Source organism: Nyctibius grandis, chromosome 10, assembly GCF_013368605.1.
Source record: "Nyctibius grandis isolate bNycGra1 chromosome 10, bNycGra1.pri, whole genome shotgun sequence".
Taxonomy (NCBI): domain Eukaryota; kingdom Metazoa; phylum Chordata; class Aves; order Nyctibiiformes; family Nyctibiidae; genus Nyctibius; species Nyctibius grandis.
The window spans coordinates 9465191-9480623 of NC_090667.1; the positions used below are offsets into that span (position 1 = coordinate 9465191).

The following is a 15433-nucleotide window of genomic DNA, read 5'->3' on the forward strand; positions in this document are numbered from 1 at the left end:
GGCCCGGGGACTGGTATAATAGAACAGTAAACAGTCCACTATCCCACCACAGGAAATCATTGGTAAACAGTGGTATCTACAGCGCAGTCAGCAATCACAAACACCCTAAATAATTGTTTTTTAGTATTTTTTTTTGTAAATTTTTTTTTTGTTATTTTTTTTTTTTTAAATGATACTTTTAGCTGCTCATTGGAATAAATTCTGCAGCACACGAGCTGTGAGCTTTCGAGTCGCCGTCAAAGGACCGTAAGGCTTTCCTGGCTCCCTGGGCACCACGAGGGCGGGAGGGGAGGGGGGGGGGGGGGGGGCGTCTCCGGGGGCGCGAGGCCGCCGCGCGGCACGGGGACTCCTTTGGTTATCTGTCACTGAGTGAGGGACGGGGAGGGGGCCGGGGGCCTGTCCGAGGGGCACCGAGCCCGGCGGTGCCCGCGCCATGGCGGGGCTGGTGGCGCGGGGCCGGGCCCTCGGCCTCGACGCTGCGCATGGCGGGCGGCCGCCGGCGGCGCCGGGAAAGGGCGGCGAGGCGGAGCCGGCCAATGGCGACACGCTGCTGGCTGCCCCCCGCACCTGATCGGCCGGGCGGAGAGCGGGGCTGGCCAACCGGTGTGCTGGGAGAGGCCCGCCGATTGGCGGGGGCTGCGCACAGCCCTCTGCCAGTCGGCAGCGGGCCCGCCTCAGCAGCCCCGTGACTGGCATCACCCCTCCGGACCTATGGCGTGGCAGCAGGGCGCACCGACCCGCCCTCCCACCTGCCGGGTGCAGCCCCTGGCCTCGCACCCGGCCCCAGCGGGGCGGCCATGGCCACCGCCGGGGGCCAGCCCCTGCCTGCCCCCCGCCCCGCAGGGAGCGGCCCCCCCGTCCCCTTGCACACGCCGCGGGCGCGCCCCCCCCCCCCTTTCCCCCAGCCGCCACCTCCCACCCGGAGGGGCGCAGGCCCCGCGGGGACGGCCCTGAAAGTCTCACGGTCCTGCTGTGGCGTTGCGGACATGTGCAGTACAGTGCATGGCAGTATCAGCTGAGCACAAAAACCCCTCTCCCCACCCCCCTCACCCCACAGCCGGCTAGACGTAGCCAAGACCACGTTCCAAGCTGGTCAGACATGCATGCATATTTGTGAACATTTACATAGGGCTGGCGTCCGCTCGGAGGCTCCCAGGCGTCGGCAATATGCGCCGCGAGGGGAGGGCAGTCCCCTCTCCCCCCCTCCCCGCCACCGCCTCCCGTCACCCTCCTCACCAATTAATCATGCAAAACAACTTCGGCCACGCGGGATTGCTGGAGTCGGGCAGCGGCGTGGCAGCAGCTTCCTGCCCCAACGGGGTGCCGCCCGCCTGGCCCCGTGGGCAGGGGCACACACGGCAGCAGGGGGCTGCTCACGGCTCCCCCCGCCCCGCCAGCGCAGGGCCAGGGGTAGCACTGAAAATACACCACGAGGTTATGGATAAAAACCCCCTGCTCCAGGGGCCGGGGGGGCACCCGCCGCAGCCCCGCCGGCCCCCCGCTGCCCACCGGCCAGGGGCCCTGCACCGTGCCGTCCAGCCAGCAGGACGGGGGCACGGGGCTATTCTGATTTATGGCGGCAGGACAGACAAACAACAGCGGGAGCCGGGCGGCACGCCGGGGCCACTGCACACCCATGGCCACGGGGATGGGGCTGGGGTCCCCCCCAGTGCCTGGCTGCCTCATGGGACACCACACGGCCCAGTCCCGGGAGCTGCGCTGGCCGGGCACAGTGGAATGAACGGGGAGAGGGGCCGAGGCTGCACCAGAACCGTCCTCCCACTGGGGAAAGACTCCAAGCAGCCATAACCCCCCGGGCTCCCTGGGGCAGCCGAGGCAGGAGAGGGGCCGTGCCGGGCTGCGTGCGGGAGCGGGGATGGAGGCGTTCCTGCCCCGGGGTTGCTGGTGTCCCACCCTGGCCGCGCTCCACCGGCCATCTCCTTCAGCTGCCCCCGGGGCCGGCCCGGTGCTGCAGCTCAGGGTGCCGCCGGCATCAAACCCACGGCGCTCCCTCCTCTCTCCTCCCCTCGTCCCCTGCGAGGAATGCCGAGGGGACGAGCCGCCTGCGCGCTGCTGGGTCAAACGGCCACGGAACCAAAAACGTGACGGAAAAGGAAAGGAAACAGGAAAAAAAAAAACAAAACACAAACCAAACCCTACCAAGGGGAAATAAAAAAGTGACAAAGGGGAAAAAACACTAATTCCGTAGCAGAGTACAAAGACCTGGGAGTGATGGGAGCAACAACAGCGTCTTTGGAGCGTGGAGGGTACGGCCACGCACCTCCCGCCTCCAGCACAACATGATTCGGGGCCCGGGAGCGCAGCAGGCAGGCGTGTGGCCGAGTCCGTGCCCCGGCGGGGAGGAGGAGGGCTGGCCGGGAGCCCGGACTGCTTAATGCTCACCACATCCGAGGAGAGGCTTTGGGGAGGGGGGGTAAGCGCAGGTTCAGGCCCTGGCAGCGGGCAGCGGCCCCCGCCCCTGGCCCCGGCGTCCTCGTCCTCTAGCGAATTGTGCGGCACAGCGCCCGCCAGCCTCAGTCCGCCTCCCGCTGCACCTCCGACGCGTCCGCCCGGCAGATCGGGCACGTGCGGTTCGCCTACAGGCAAGGAGAGACGGGGGCGAGTGAGCGGGCACCCCACGACACCGGCAGCACCCAGGCCCCCCATACCCCGCTGTCGAGGGCTGGGAGCACCATGCAGTGCACCTCGGCCCGGGAGCGCCCGATCCAGCCCAGCACGGTGCTTGGCCCCTGCTCCCAGCGCATCCTGCGTGGCGCGGCACTGAGGCCGCCCGAAAGGCAGCACCCTGTGCCCGCAGCGCCCCAAGAACCCGCCTCGCTCCCCGCAGCAGGCACAGGCACGGGCACGGGCAGTACCTTTAACCATTTGTCGACACACTTGGCGTGGAACTCGTGGTTGCAGGGCAGGACACGGAGAAGCTGCCGGGCCTCGAAGTCGCTGAAGCACACGACGCACCTGGGGGAGGCAGCCGTTAGCCTGGCCCTGCTGCGCACCCGCAGCCCCAGACCCCCGCCAGGCACCCCCTGCCCCCCGCCCGCACCCCGGGCTCACTCACAGGGTCTGCTCGGACTGGTGGCTCTCGGGGTTGAAGCGGTAGGATGGGAGGTGCTCGATGTCTGCTTTGGTGAGTCCCCGCGGCTTGGCCTCCCCCAGCCGCTCGGCCAGGTTCAGCAGCGCCTGGAGGGAGACGCAGAGGCCGGCTCAGTTCAGCTCACGCCCCAGCACAGCACCGCTCCTCTGGGCTCTCCCTGCCCTGGCAGAGCGATCCCGAAATCCCCCCTGGTTCCCCCACCCTGTCACGATGCAGAGCCAACGCACCTCATAATTCTCCATCTCCACATCATCCACGTCCAGGTCTAGGCTGATCGTGGGCCCCACGGCCGTCGGCGACACAGGAAGCATAGAGCTGAGGGGTACAGACGGGGCGGTCGGCAGGGGGCTGCAAACCCCCGCCTCTGCCCTGGCACCCCCAGGGGGGCAGAGCCACCTGCGCCCACGCCACGGCGCGCCCCATCCGCGGTGCCACCCCTGCCCCTCACGTCCCACCATATTTCCCATCCCAGTACTCACAGGAAATAGGGCAGGAAGCTCGGGTAGTACGGGGGGGGCGGCGGAGGGGGTGGCGGCGGAGGCAGCGCCTGCTGCAGCCGGTACCGCTGGGTGTTCAACCGCCGGGGCATCATGTGGGGGTATGGCTGTGGGGAGAGATGGGGCGCTCAGAGCCGTGCCAGCCCCACGGCGTCCCCCCATCCCTCCCCGAGACAGGGACTCACCACGCCGAATGGCAGTTCTTGGTGCAGCGGGTCGTGGGGGAGGTAATGCAGCGGCACGGAGGGGGACAGTGTGGGAGTGTGATGGGATGGGGGGTACGTGAAGCCCGCAATGGGGTGCTGCTCCCCTCGCAGGTCCACATCATTGTCTATCCTCTGCAGAGGCTGTAGGGGAAACAGTTAGGCTGGGAGGGGGGTCCCAAATTACACCCCCCCCGCATTAGCAGGACATAGGCACCCTGGGCATTCCACTCACCACCCCCAGCTCAGACCCACAGGGGCTGCAGAAGGACAAGACCCCAAGGTGGTCTTTGCTGGGCTACAGGGGGGGTCGTGTCCCCAGCCTGTGCCAACTCACCATGCGCGGGTGCTGGGCTTGGAGAGGTACAAACTGCCCCAGGGGGGCCATGTGGGGCGGCTGGTGGGGGGGCACTGGCGGCGGAGGGGGGTGCAGGATGTAATGGTCGCTGGAGATGATGGGGGGGAACGTCTGGTAGGAGACGGGGAGCTGTTGCATGGCGCATGCCTGGATCAGCTGCGGGGGAGAGAGAGAAAAACGGGGGTCAGACACCCACTGTGGGCATGGCTGCACCCCTGCGCCCTCCCCTGGGCCTCCAACAGCCCTAGCACCCCCACAGACCTCGCCGCAGCCCTTGCACTCTGGTGGGCTTAGGTACCCACATGGCCTCTGGCCACCCACGGCCCGGGCTGTCCCCAGGCATCCCCCGTGGGTGTCCCCTGCCCCGACTCACCGGGGGTGGGAGGCAGCAGAGCGGGTAGTGCTGTCCACTGAACATCACTGAGCATGCTGGGAGCTGCTGGGTGCTGCACCCAGGGATGTGCTGGCCGGCGTGGATGGGGAAGCCTTGCGTCGTGACGGTGGTAACCGTGTAGGAGAGAGGGACGGGTCCCTGGTGCACCTGGGAACGAGGCGCCGAGGGCACAGTCAGCGTACAGCCCCGGCTCAGCTGTCCCCATCCTGACGAGGTGGCAGCAGGGCGCTGGGACACAACCACCTGGCACCTCCATCCCAGTGGTGCGGCCAGAAGAGGAGGGCTGAGTGCGGGCTGGGGTCGAGGTGCGTTTTGGACCCCTCTGTGCTCCTCACGGACAGGCTGACGCAGCCTCCAACCCAGCACAGCCACCATGGACGATGCTTGGCAGTTGTGACATGAACAACCCTATGAGGGGACTGTCCCCAGCCCCTGGGAGCAGGGACCACCCTGGGCACACCCAGTCTGGCAGATGGACCCCAGGGTGGTGAGAGGGCAAGAAAGCACTGGCAGCCTCAGGGCTGGCTGCTCCCAGCAGTAAGTAAGTGCCTGGCCAGAGGGGACCCAGGGACACGTCTTGGGACCACTGCCCTAGATACCAGCCTGGGGCCACCACAGGGTCACCCTTAGGACTGGGGCTGAGGGCTGCAGCACCTACCTGGTCATGCAGATCCACCATGAATGGGTTCTGGTGGGGCGGGTGAGCGGCCGGGTGAAGCATTCGTGGCGGCGTACTGGGGAGAGCGTAGGCGCGGGGCTCATCTACAGGGACGTGCGGCTGCTGGGGGAAGGCAGGGTGCAGCTGGGGCTCATCCTGGCCCAGCAGGGTTGCCAGAGGTCGGTCGCGTCGTCCCCACTGACGCCTGGCAGGGGGGCTGCGGGGCCACCGCGGGAGAGAAACAGAGCAGGAGTGACCCCCAGGCCAGGGGCACCACAGCCCCGGGCAGGTGGCCGCAGACGGGTCAGTGCCAGCCCAGCTCCCAGGGTGAGATGCTCAGGGCACTGTGCCAGGCCAGGCTCCTTGTCTGCCCGGGGAGCTCCAGAACCAGCTCCTCTGCTCGCCCTGCACGTGCCCCGTCCGCATCCTCAGCACAAAAGGGACCCCTGCTCCTGGGGACCCATCAGCTGGGTGAGGTGGACACGTTTCCCTGCCGCAATCTCCCCCCAAGCCCCTGGAGCTGGTGGCTTGCCCCAGCAGGACCACGGAACCAGCCCCGCATCCCCACACACCACGGGTGACAGGGCTCTGCACCGCTCTGCGCCCCGTACCTTCGCCGGAGGTGGTCGGGGCTGCTGCAGGGTCCCCCTGAGAAACGGCGCTGGTTAAAAGGGGCAGAGGGCGGCCGCCTATTCACTGCCAGTTCCCATGGTCGCATTGGTGATGTCGGGAGGCGGATGGGCACGCAGGACCTCAGGCTCCAGGCAGGGCGAGACACCAACACCTTGGATCCTGTGAGAAGGACAGCGGGTCACAGCACCCCAACCCCCGGGGTGGCACAGGGCTGCAAGAGCCCCAAATCCTCCCCGCACCCCAGGCCTGGGCAGCACCACCCCAGCCCACTGCCCCCCCCGCCTGCTTTGAGAGAGGGGAGTGAGGAGAGGCACAGAGTGAGCCTGGGGCAGCTGCTGCGCCTGCAGACATGCTGGGGGGGTTGCAGCCTGCCTGGCTACTGCCCGTGCCCCCTCCATGCCAGGATCTGGGCCACCCTTCCCATGCCCAGCCCTGCCAACCACACCGCACCAGTGACCCTGAACCACCCCAGTGCCACTGTCCCCACGCAGCTGAGCCTGCTGCTCCCTCCCTTTGGGGATGGTAATGCCAATGACCGGAGCTCTTGCAGCTCCCAGGACCTAGACCTGCACCCACCCCATCCCCTGGGACTGGATGCGGCCCTGGGCAAGGCTAGGAAGAGCCTCCCCCCCTCAAGTCACAGTCCCTCCCCTGTGTTGCCAGAGTCACCCCCCCATGCAAGACACGGACACCAAATGAGAGAGTAGCACTTGTTTTTGGCGCAGAGAAAAGCAAGCGGCGAAGGGCCCTGTGGTGGCGGCCCAGGCTGCTCGCCGGCCGACGGGGAGCCAGGACCGCGGCGTGGGGGGGGCTTCCAGCGCGTCCTTGTCCAAGGCGGGCTCCAGGCCAGCTCTGGGGGCTGCTCGCTCTTGCTGGGCCCCGCCCGTCCTGCTCTGGGCTGACACTGCCGCCCCAGCGACAGGCACGGGGGGCTGGCGGGGGACAGCGGGGCTCGTGGCCCTGCTCTGGCTCAGCCTGTGCACGTCAGCTCCCTGCTGCGCAGAGGGCACAGCCGCACGTCCCCACGGACGGGGACTGGCACGGGCTGCGCCTGAGGCCGCGCAGGCAGCTCTGCCCCGGGGCTCTGCTCCCCCACAGGCAGAGGGTCAGTGGGAACACGGCCCCGGGCCCTGCACCCGCACCCAGCCTGGCTGGTGTCCCCGTGCCAGAGCCCCCTCCCGCCGCACAGCCCGGGCTCCCGGCCCCAGCAGAGCTCGGCACCGCACAGAGGTGTCTGCGTGCACGGCTGCTCTTCCCCACGCTCTGGTTCCCCTGGCCCCAGGACAGCTCTCCTCTAGCTCTGTGTGCTCCCCACTTCCCCAGAGAGGCCAGGCAGGACAAGGGGGGCACTGGCTTCCCCCGAGCACCCTCCCGCTGCCCTGCAGGCCCCTCTGTCAGCCTCCCTTGGCCCCCGCAGCCACGGCCAGCGAGCGGGAGCAGCCCCAGCCCCCGCACTGCTCCCCACGCGAGCCTGAACCCAGCTTGCCCGCAGGCCGGTGGTGTGCCCTCCCAGAGCAGCTCCTTCTTCAGCCCGTCCTCCTCGGTGCCCATCGCAGAGGCACAGCGGGGCCAAGAAGGGCACCCTGAGCCCAGGAGGGGCACCCCGAGCCCGGGGAGCGCTGCTCGGCCCCGGGAAGGGGGTCTCGCCCCAGCAGGGAGAAGCTGCAATGTCACGCCGAAGTGACAGGCGTCACCAACCATGGCGGGAAGTCACCGGGGCGAGCCCCGTGCCACACATGGCTCTCTTCTTAACCTCACCCCCGTCTACCACACCATTTCAGCAGCTGAAAGCAAATTTCTCTCTGTTTTGCGGGTAAAAGGAAAAAAAAAACAAAAGCCACAGGCTGACCCCCCAGGACCCTGCCTGTGGCTGCCGCCGGGGCAGCGGCCATGCTCGAGGATGGGGTCTGGCCCCATGGAGCCTCTGCCCGGGGTGCCGGGTGCCCCGCCAGCGGGCCAGGGGCCAGGGTGCAGCGGTGGCCCAGGTTTAACCCCGCTCCCCCAGGAGCCTCCCCGAGGTGTCACCGCTTCCAGTGCCGCATCCTCACGCTCAGAGCACACACGGTACGAAGGCCCTGCTGTGACCCGGTGGGCACCCTCCAGACCAGACGCCCCAGCGATGGGCTCGGGGACAGGGAGCACCTCTGCAGAGGGGCACTAAAGCCACGCAGGGGCTCACCTGGTCGGGACCCCCAGAGCAGGGGGGCTGCCCGGGCTCCCAGCACGGGACCCCGAGGACACGTCTCCTACAGGAGGGGTGTCCCCGACTCACCGGGATGGTGGTGGCCAAGGGGCACGGGGCCACCACGGGACTCACCCGGCCCAGGGGCGGCACGGCCCCCCTGTCCTGCCACAACCAGCACCCCCCACCCCAGGCACCCACCCTCCCGTCCCACGCGGGCACACCCGGCTCCCACCCGCGCACCCACAGCTGGCAGCCAGCGGCCACCCCGGACAGGGTCACCGTGACCCCGCGGAGGCCACCGCAGCCCCGGAGCGTAGGGGACGCCGGGCCCCGCAGCCGCTCGGTGGGGCGGGGGGCGAGGCGGCTCCCGGGCCCCGCCGAGAACAAAGTTAGCAGCGCGCCAGCGCTCACGCCCGGTGCCATCTGCTCGGGCAGGGCCGGGCTCCGGGGCTGCCGGGAGAGCCGCCCGCCCGCCACCGCCTCCCGGGAGGTCCTGCTGCCCCGGTGCCACCCGCCGCCGGCTCCGTTCCGGCACCGCGGGCTCCCCCGGCTGCCCCTTCCCGGCCGAACGCCGCCAACTGCCCCGGGAGCGGGGTCACCGCTGTCCCCGCCGCACCGACACCCCCTTCACAGGGCCGCCCCGCCGACCCCGAGCCCAGCCCCTGGGGTCTCCGGGACGGCGCGACAGCCCGGAGCACCCCGACGGGCGCAGCCCCCCGACGGGGCACCCCACCTTGCAGCACCCCAGCCCGGAGCCCCCCCGGCAGCCCGCGCCCCCCGCCGCGGCGGCAGCACCGGCAGCCCCGCCGGGGCCGGGCCGGGCGCGCAGCTGTGGCTTTAAGAGCGGCCGCTCCGGGGCCATGTGCTCGGCGCCAAACAAAAGCAATAACAAAGGCGGCCGCCGGGCCCCGCCGCCGCCGCCCGGGGCAGGTGCCGCCGGGGGTCCGGGGGGCGGCCCCGGCCCCCGCCCCGCTCGCACCTACCTGCACCGATGGCCTGGGCCGCCGCTCCGGTGCCGCGGCGGCGCCCCCGCCCCCTCCCGCCGCTCTTTGTTCGCCGACGCCGGGCCCGGGCCTGCCCCCCCCGCCCGCCGCCGGCCCTCCCCTCCCTCCCGCCCGCCTCCCGCCCCCCGCCGGGCCGCCCCCTCCCCGCCGCCGCTGTTTCCGGTTGCCTCTTTTGTTTTCCGCGGCGCGGGGTGGCGGGGCCGCCGCGGCGGGCCGGGGGGCGCGGGGGGTGCCTGCCCCTTTAAGAACCGGCGGCGGGACGCACCGGACCGAGTCACAACACTCGGAAGCCACCGGGGGCGCGCGCGGCTGGCGGGGGGGAGCCGGGCCGGGGGGGGGGGGGCGGTGCGGCGCGCGCGCCCCACGTGACCAGGCGTGTCACGCTCCGCAGCCATCTTGGAGGCGCGGGGCCGGGCCGCCACGCGGGGCAGCGCCGGGCCCCCCCGGGGGCGGTGTCCTAGCAACGGTCTCCATGGAGGGGGGCCCTGGCAACGGGGCCCGGGCCTGGGGGCGGCCCGGCCGGACCGAGACACCCCTCCCGCCCCCGCGGGGTCCGGCCCCGGTACCGGCCGCACCGCCTCACCCCGCCGGGACGGGCACCGCGGCTCCAGGCCGCGGCGGCACCTTACCTGCGGCTTCGCCTGCCGCTCCCGGCCACCGGGCCCCGGCCTACCGGGCTGGCAGCTCTGTGAGCCCGGTGGGCCGTGGGGACGGCAGCTCCGTGGGCCCGGGCCCTCCCGGCCAGCCCGCACCGTGCCGCCATGCTCCCGCTGCCAGGGGGGCGGAAAAGCCCAGACCAGGGGGAAGGTGAAGGCAGGCGAAGGCTCCCCGCCACCCTCCTGCGCTGGGCCGGGAGGATGGAGGAGCTGCTCCCCTCCCGCCCGGCGCAGCACGGAGCCCTCGCCCGCTCCCACAGCCTGCCCGGCACACGCAGCTCTGCCAGGGTATCTCCACCCAGACCACGTTGCCAGGCACCAGAAAAGCCCCTTTCGCTTCAGGAAAGCCGCCTGCTCGCTCTCCTCGATTCACGAAGGAGCACGAACTCCTTGGAGCGTCTCCAGGAGGCACACGTGCAGGTCAGCGCAGCACGGCGCTCGGCTGGCGGCTCGCACCGGGAGCCGCACGCGGAGAGGCTGTGCCGCGGGCTACCCGCGAGCCCCCGGCAGCACCGCTCAGCACCAGTCAGACCCCCGTGCTCAGGAGAGCATATCGCAGCGCCTGCGCTGAAACCCAGGTGCTTCATCCAAGCCAAACTTCCCAGGGTTACGATGCACACTTAGAAATTCCCAGGTAGTCGAGCGAGCCAGCCGGCAGCCCTGATGTAATGCCTATAAACCAGGCCTCCCCTGACAGCTGGGCTTTAAAGTGCTAACAACCAAAAGGGAGCTAATTAATTTGTAACATCACCCCTTTTAAAGAAAACCTCAGATCGGTGGCAAGGATGTAATGATTCAGTAGGCTCATCATCGTGATGCGCAGTCGGATTCAGTTTTGCCCCATCCCAGCCCCGTGCCCAGCTCCCTCCAGGCCCCTCTCAAGGCTGGTTCTCCAGCCCTCCTCACCCCGAATCCAGGCACACAGGAGGAACCACACCAGCCTTGAGGGCAAGCTCTCTGCCACGACTGCCAACAGCACCACAGCCAACTGCTTCTGTCCCCACGGTAGGGGACACACGCATCTGTAAAGTGGCATGGCAGGACATGGGACAGACCTGTGACAGGGTCAGACCCACGTGCTCAGACAAGCTCCTCAGGAGGAGATGGCCAAAGGACTGAATGGTCAGCCCAGACCTGAACGATCACCCTCAAGGTCTGCTCTACTACAGCCTTTCTCCTTCAAGAGCTGGGGACTAGAGGGAAGAGGAGGAAACGGCACTCTGTACTTTGACCTTGCCACTATTTGCAGGCAGAGGCAGCACCGCACCTTTACAAGGCTGCCAGGACATGGCCTGATCCTGGGCAGAGCACCGGCAGCAAGCAGAGGCCACAGATGGTAGATATCTGTGCAGACACTCCCTCCTGACCCACTCCAGCATCACCAGCTATCGATGTCCTCGGGACGGTGTCGGGAGGAGCCATCACTGCAGCACGGCGCTCCAGTGAGGTGCTGCTCGTGCTCCCTGCCCAGCCAGGCTGGACGGTTCCTGTGGCAGAGCCGGGTTCCAGCCATGCCACGAGTGGCCGTGCCAAGCCTGCCCAGCCAGCTCCCGTGACGACAGGGCACTGCGCATCCAGCCGCGGGGTTAGAGCCTGGGGACGTGGCTCAGCCCACGCCTGCCCCATGCCATCGCGGGAACACAGCCATGCACACAGCCACCAACACCGCACTGCCCCGGGTGCCGGAGCTCTGCCTGGAAGAGCCAGGCAAGGAGCCCAAGCAACGCTACAGCAAGGCCAGTCACAGACAGCAGCACTGGTCAGTGCTTCTGGGCCAGGACAAGGGGTCCGCAGCCCAGCCACCAAAACCTGTGACACCCCGGCTGAGTGGGACCCCCGTGCTAGGCAGCAGCCTTGGAAAGCTCTCTACCCGTGGGGGCTGCTTGGGCTGAACCCGGCTGCTCCGCAGCCAACGGGCAGCCCATGCTCTCCCTCACAAGAGCCAGAGGCCGGCAGAACCGAAGCCGCCCCAGGCCCAGGCTCTTTAAGAGACCATCTGCTGTCACAGACGTGCTGCCTCCGTTGCCCCATATATAGGTCAGGTCTGTCACAGGATTAGCCAGGGTGATTCGAGTGGTGTGAGCACATCTCCCACCGGAGTTACACTCTGCCCCATCCTCTCCCCAACACCCAGCGTGCCAATGGCTCGCCTCCACGTTCTCCCCGGCCTCTCCCTCAAGTCCAGGGAGAGGAAGAGTCCCCAGATCCTTCTCTCCCCTCCCCAGTGCCTGGAAAACAAGCAGGAAGAAACCAGCACCAAGCACCCAGAACACCCCAGGATGCGGGGGGAGGGCAGCAGGAATGTCCCCACCCTACCCAAGACCTGACACAAACACCAGGGGACATGGGACACCCCAACAACAGCAGCTACCGCAGGGTGAAGCGCTTCTTCACTGGGGAGATGGGGGGGCGAGGAGCTCCCCCCCCACTCCCCACACACCAGTGGAGCTGAGTTCGCTGGCAGTGGAGGCAGGACGCCTCTGCCGCGATCACACGCCACCCACTCACACCCCCGGGCTGACAGCACTCCCGTCAAACGCCTCCAGCCACACACACGTGGAGGATGCTGACATGAGGAGCGAGTAGCTGCACAAGCAGCGGAACTGATAACGCCTGGTTTCCTGTCGATCTCTCCCACGTGGACTCTCTGATGTCTAACAGCGAGGCTGAGCTGCACTGCAGAGGGAGAACTAGAAGCATCTTCCTCCCCAAGAGCCAGAGCCTGTAGCAAGCCGAGACCGTTGAGACAGCTACCACACCTGACATCTACCACAACTGACTCCATCCAGCGAGTTCAAAGCAGAGAGAAGACTTGCAAATAAACAGTAAGCTTGCACAAGCCTTCATTTCCTCAGGACAGGGTAAATAATCTGCAGAGATATCTCCACCTTCCTTCACTTGCCCTAGAAACACCGGCACAACCTGAAGAGCATGACCAGAAGGCTGCTGGTGCAGCAGCCGGGTCCAGCTCAGGTACCTCTGTAGCTCAGAGGCATCAAGCAATGGGTTGTGTCCTCTGCTCTCCTGGGTGGACTCTTCTCCCCAGGACAGAAGCACTTTGAACCACGCTCACCTCTGTCCTGGCGTCCTGCAGCAGCAGGTTCTGCAGCTCAGTTGCATGTGGGTGGGGGGAGAAGAGCAAATGCTGCCACGTCCGTCCCCAGTGTGCTGCCTGGGCAGCCTCCTAGGTCCTCCCCTTCCTTCCTACCACAAGACACATCAGTTCAGGACTCCGTAGTCCTCTGCCCTTCACGTTTTAGTTCTCCTTTCCGACACCTCTTTCCTAAAACAGACCAAATCTCTCCTTGGGCAGAGTCAGCCCAGGGAGCAGGGATTCAGCCCTGCTCTCCATCCCCACACAGCATCCCTGGAAGTCCCCAGCTCACCTGCCACCTCTCCACAAGCACCCTTCCGAGTCCAGCCCGCTCTCTACCTGCTGCGGACAGTGTTAATAGCGTCTGCCAAACAAGCGGCCGAGGGCAGGAGGGGCTGGGCTCCAGACACCTTCCCCACTGCTCTGCCAGCTGGGCTTAGGCTGGACCCCTCCACCTCCCCTCCCCGCTGCCCTTCTGCTGCCAGCGCGCAGGAGGCAGAGCAGAGCGGCGGTGTCTGATGTGGCGGCTCCAGCGAAAGGATCAGGGCAGAGCCAGAAGCTGGTGGATGGCGAAGAGCGATTTTGTTACCGCTCAGCAAAACCAAGCGTCTCTGAAAGCGCTAGTGACAGCCGGGAAGTTGGGTTTGGGGGGTTTGTTTTGCATTTTAAGAAGCCTGCAGGGACACGGACAACCTGCAACGATCACTTTCAGAAATGAGCTCAGAGAAATTAATGATTTTCAGCAACCATTTACCCTCTTTTGTCCTTGATTTAAAATTTGCCAGGAGGCTGCTTACCGGATGCACCGAAACAGGCAGTGACCAGTGCCGTAAGTGCGAAGGAGGCTTGCTGCGATGCCTCCCCAGTACATCACTCACAGAGAATCCCACACCAGTGCCTGGGGATGGTTTTAAGAGCAAAACCACGATTTCCAAGCTGACAGCCCCTGTGCACAAAGAGCAACTGTGCAGTGACAACAGAGCGGCCTGGGGCACAGGAGCTGCCTGACCTCTGCTACAGCTCTCGCCGGCAGATTTTTATTGTTCACCACTTCCCCAAAGCGCAGGCACGGAGAGAAAAGCAACTAAGACACTCGGCTCAAAATGCAAACGCAGCCAGGGAGCCCCACCAGCACAGCAGGGAAAAGACAACCTGCCAGAGGGGACCGTGGCTCAGCACTGCCAGGCTGGGGGGAGGAAGGATCAGAGCACCTGCCTTCCCTTCCCAGAGGTGACAGCGAGAGGTGCTGGAGCCCTCGCAGGCTCACACAAGAGGAAGCGGCCCCTAGCACACAGCATCGCAGGCCAGTCCTCCGCTCTGCATGGTCGAGCTGAAATCCCTTGTCCTGCTTTCCAGGGTAGCCAAGGAAAGCCCACAGCTACCACTCCACAGCCAGCAAGGCCAGGTCTCCAGGGCGCAGGCTGCAGCTGGAAAATAATACCCCCGAGGCCTGTCACGAGCGCTGCTTGCTGGGGACACTGCTCGCCTCACCCTCTGCCATGCACGCAGCAAAGCAGGGAGCCCTCCCAAACCATCCTGCTCCAGAAAACCCAGACATCCCCTATTGGACACAGGACCCCATGGGCTGCTCGTGCCCTCCAGGACACGGCTCCTGCCCTGAAAGGCTGAGGACTTGCAGGTGCAAGGGCGAAGGAAAGGATAAGCACCCCGGGGTGGCTCTGCTGCCCCGAGAGTTGGCAGGCTGGCTTCTCCCAGCACCCTTGCAAGATGACAACACGGATTCACGCTGCTCCTCGCCAGAACTGACCTGTCCCGGGGAGCCATGCAACATCCTCGTGCAGCTCGGTGACCGCAGGACACACGGCCTGGCTCTCCAGAGTTCCTGCCAGGCCAATGTCACAGGGCCTCTGCGAGGGCTCCCCAGCACCAGCAGCTTCCTCAGACATTTTGGCAGCCTCTGACACATCAAACAAGCACCTTGTGTGCTGCGCCTGCCTGGTGGGTACACAAATCCCTTGGCCAACCGTTCACCTACACGGGGCAGGTGACAAACCACAACTCTCCAGCTCACCCGAGCAGGAAGCCAAGGGATGGTGGGGAAAATGCCATGCACCAGCTCCTTGATTCAGAGATGAAAAACCAAAAGCATCCAAAAGCTCCACACTTTTCTGCCGAAAACCAGCGCCATGCTGCTCGCCGCCGCCTGCCCAGCCACCACCTCCCCAGCCGTGCCCCGCGGCCAGCCTCACGTGACGGTGAAGTGGATGCACACAGTAGGAGTGGCTGTAGTGACAGCGTTACAGCTTGTGTCCGACACACAGCTAAGCCCAGCAAATCCTAGCGCTCTGCAGCTCTCATTTACAAACCCCACACGCTCTGTGCAGGTACACAGGCTTCAGCGAGAGCTCGGTGCCCATGGCCCCGGGGGAATGACACCTGGAGGGTGACAGCCCAGCGAGCACAGGGCTCCCGAACTCTCTGACATCCACCAGTGCAAGGCCAGGCCCACACCAAGCCCCAGGGAGAGCTCTTCTTACCCCAGCCCCAGTTTGGGCTGGGAGCCCACCTCCCCAGGGTCAGCCCCGCGGCCATTTCAGTGCAGATGCTCCCACTGGGGAAGCAGGGGACACCTGGCAGGACAAGCAGGACTTAGCCACGTCCTGCTCTGCTCCGAGCGA

At 66.7% G+C, this 15433-nt stretch overlaps 1 protein-coding gene across 1 annotated transcript; it reads right to left on the reverse strand.

The window, feature by feature from the left end:
* Positions 1 to 1048: 1048 nt before the first annotated feature.
* On the reverse strand, positions 1049 to 9439 carry RNF44 (ring finger protein 44). Its single transcript, XM_068409545.1, is given in 13 exon segments — positions 1049 to 2597; positions 2877 to 2976; positions 3077 to 3198; positions 3340 to 3427; positions 3592 to 3716; positions 3795 to 3956; positions 4150 to 4326; positions 4544 to 4711; positions 5223 to 5439; positions 5834 to 6014; positions 9024 to 9171; positions 9174 to 9209; positions 9212 to 9439. Coding segments are annotated over 13 exon segments (1815 nt in total). The 3' UTR covers positions 1049 to 2534.
* Between the last annotated feature and the right edge of the window lie 5994 nt (positions 9440 to 15433).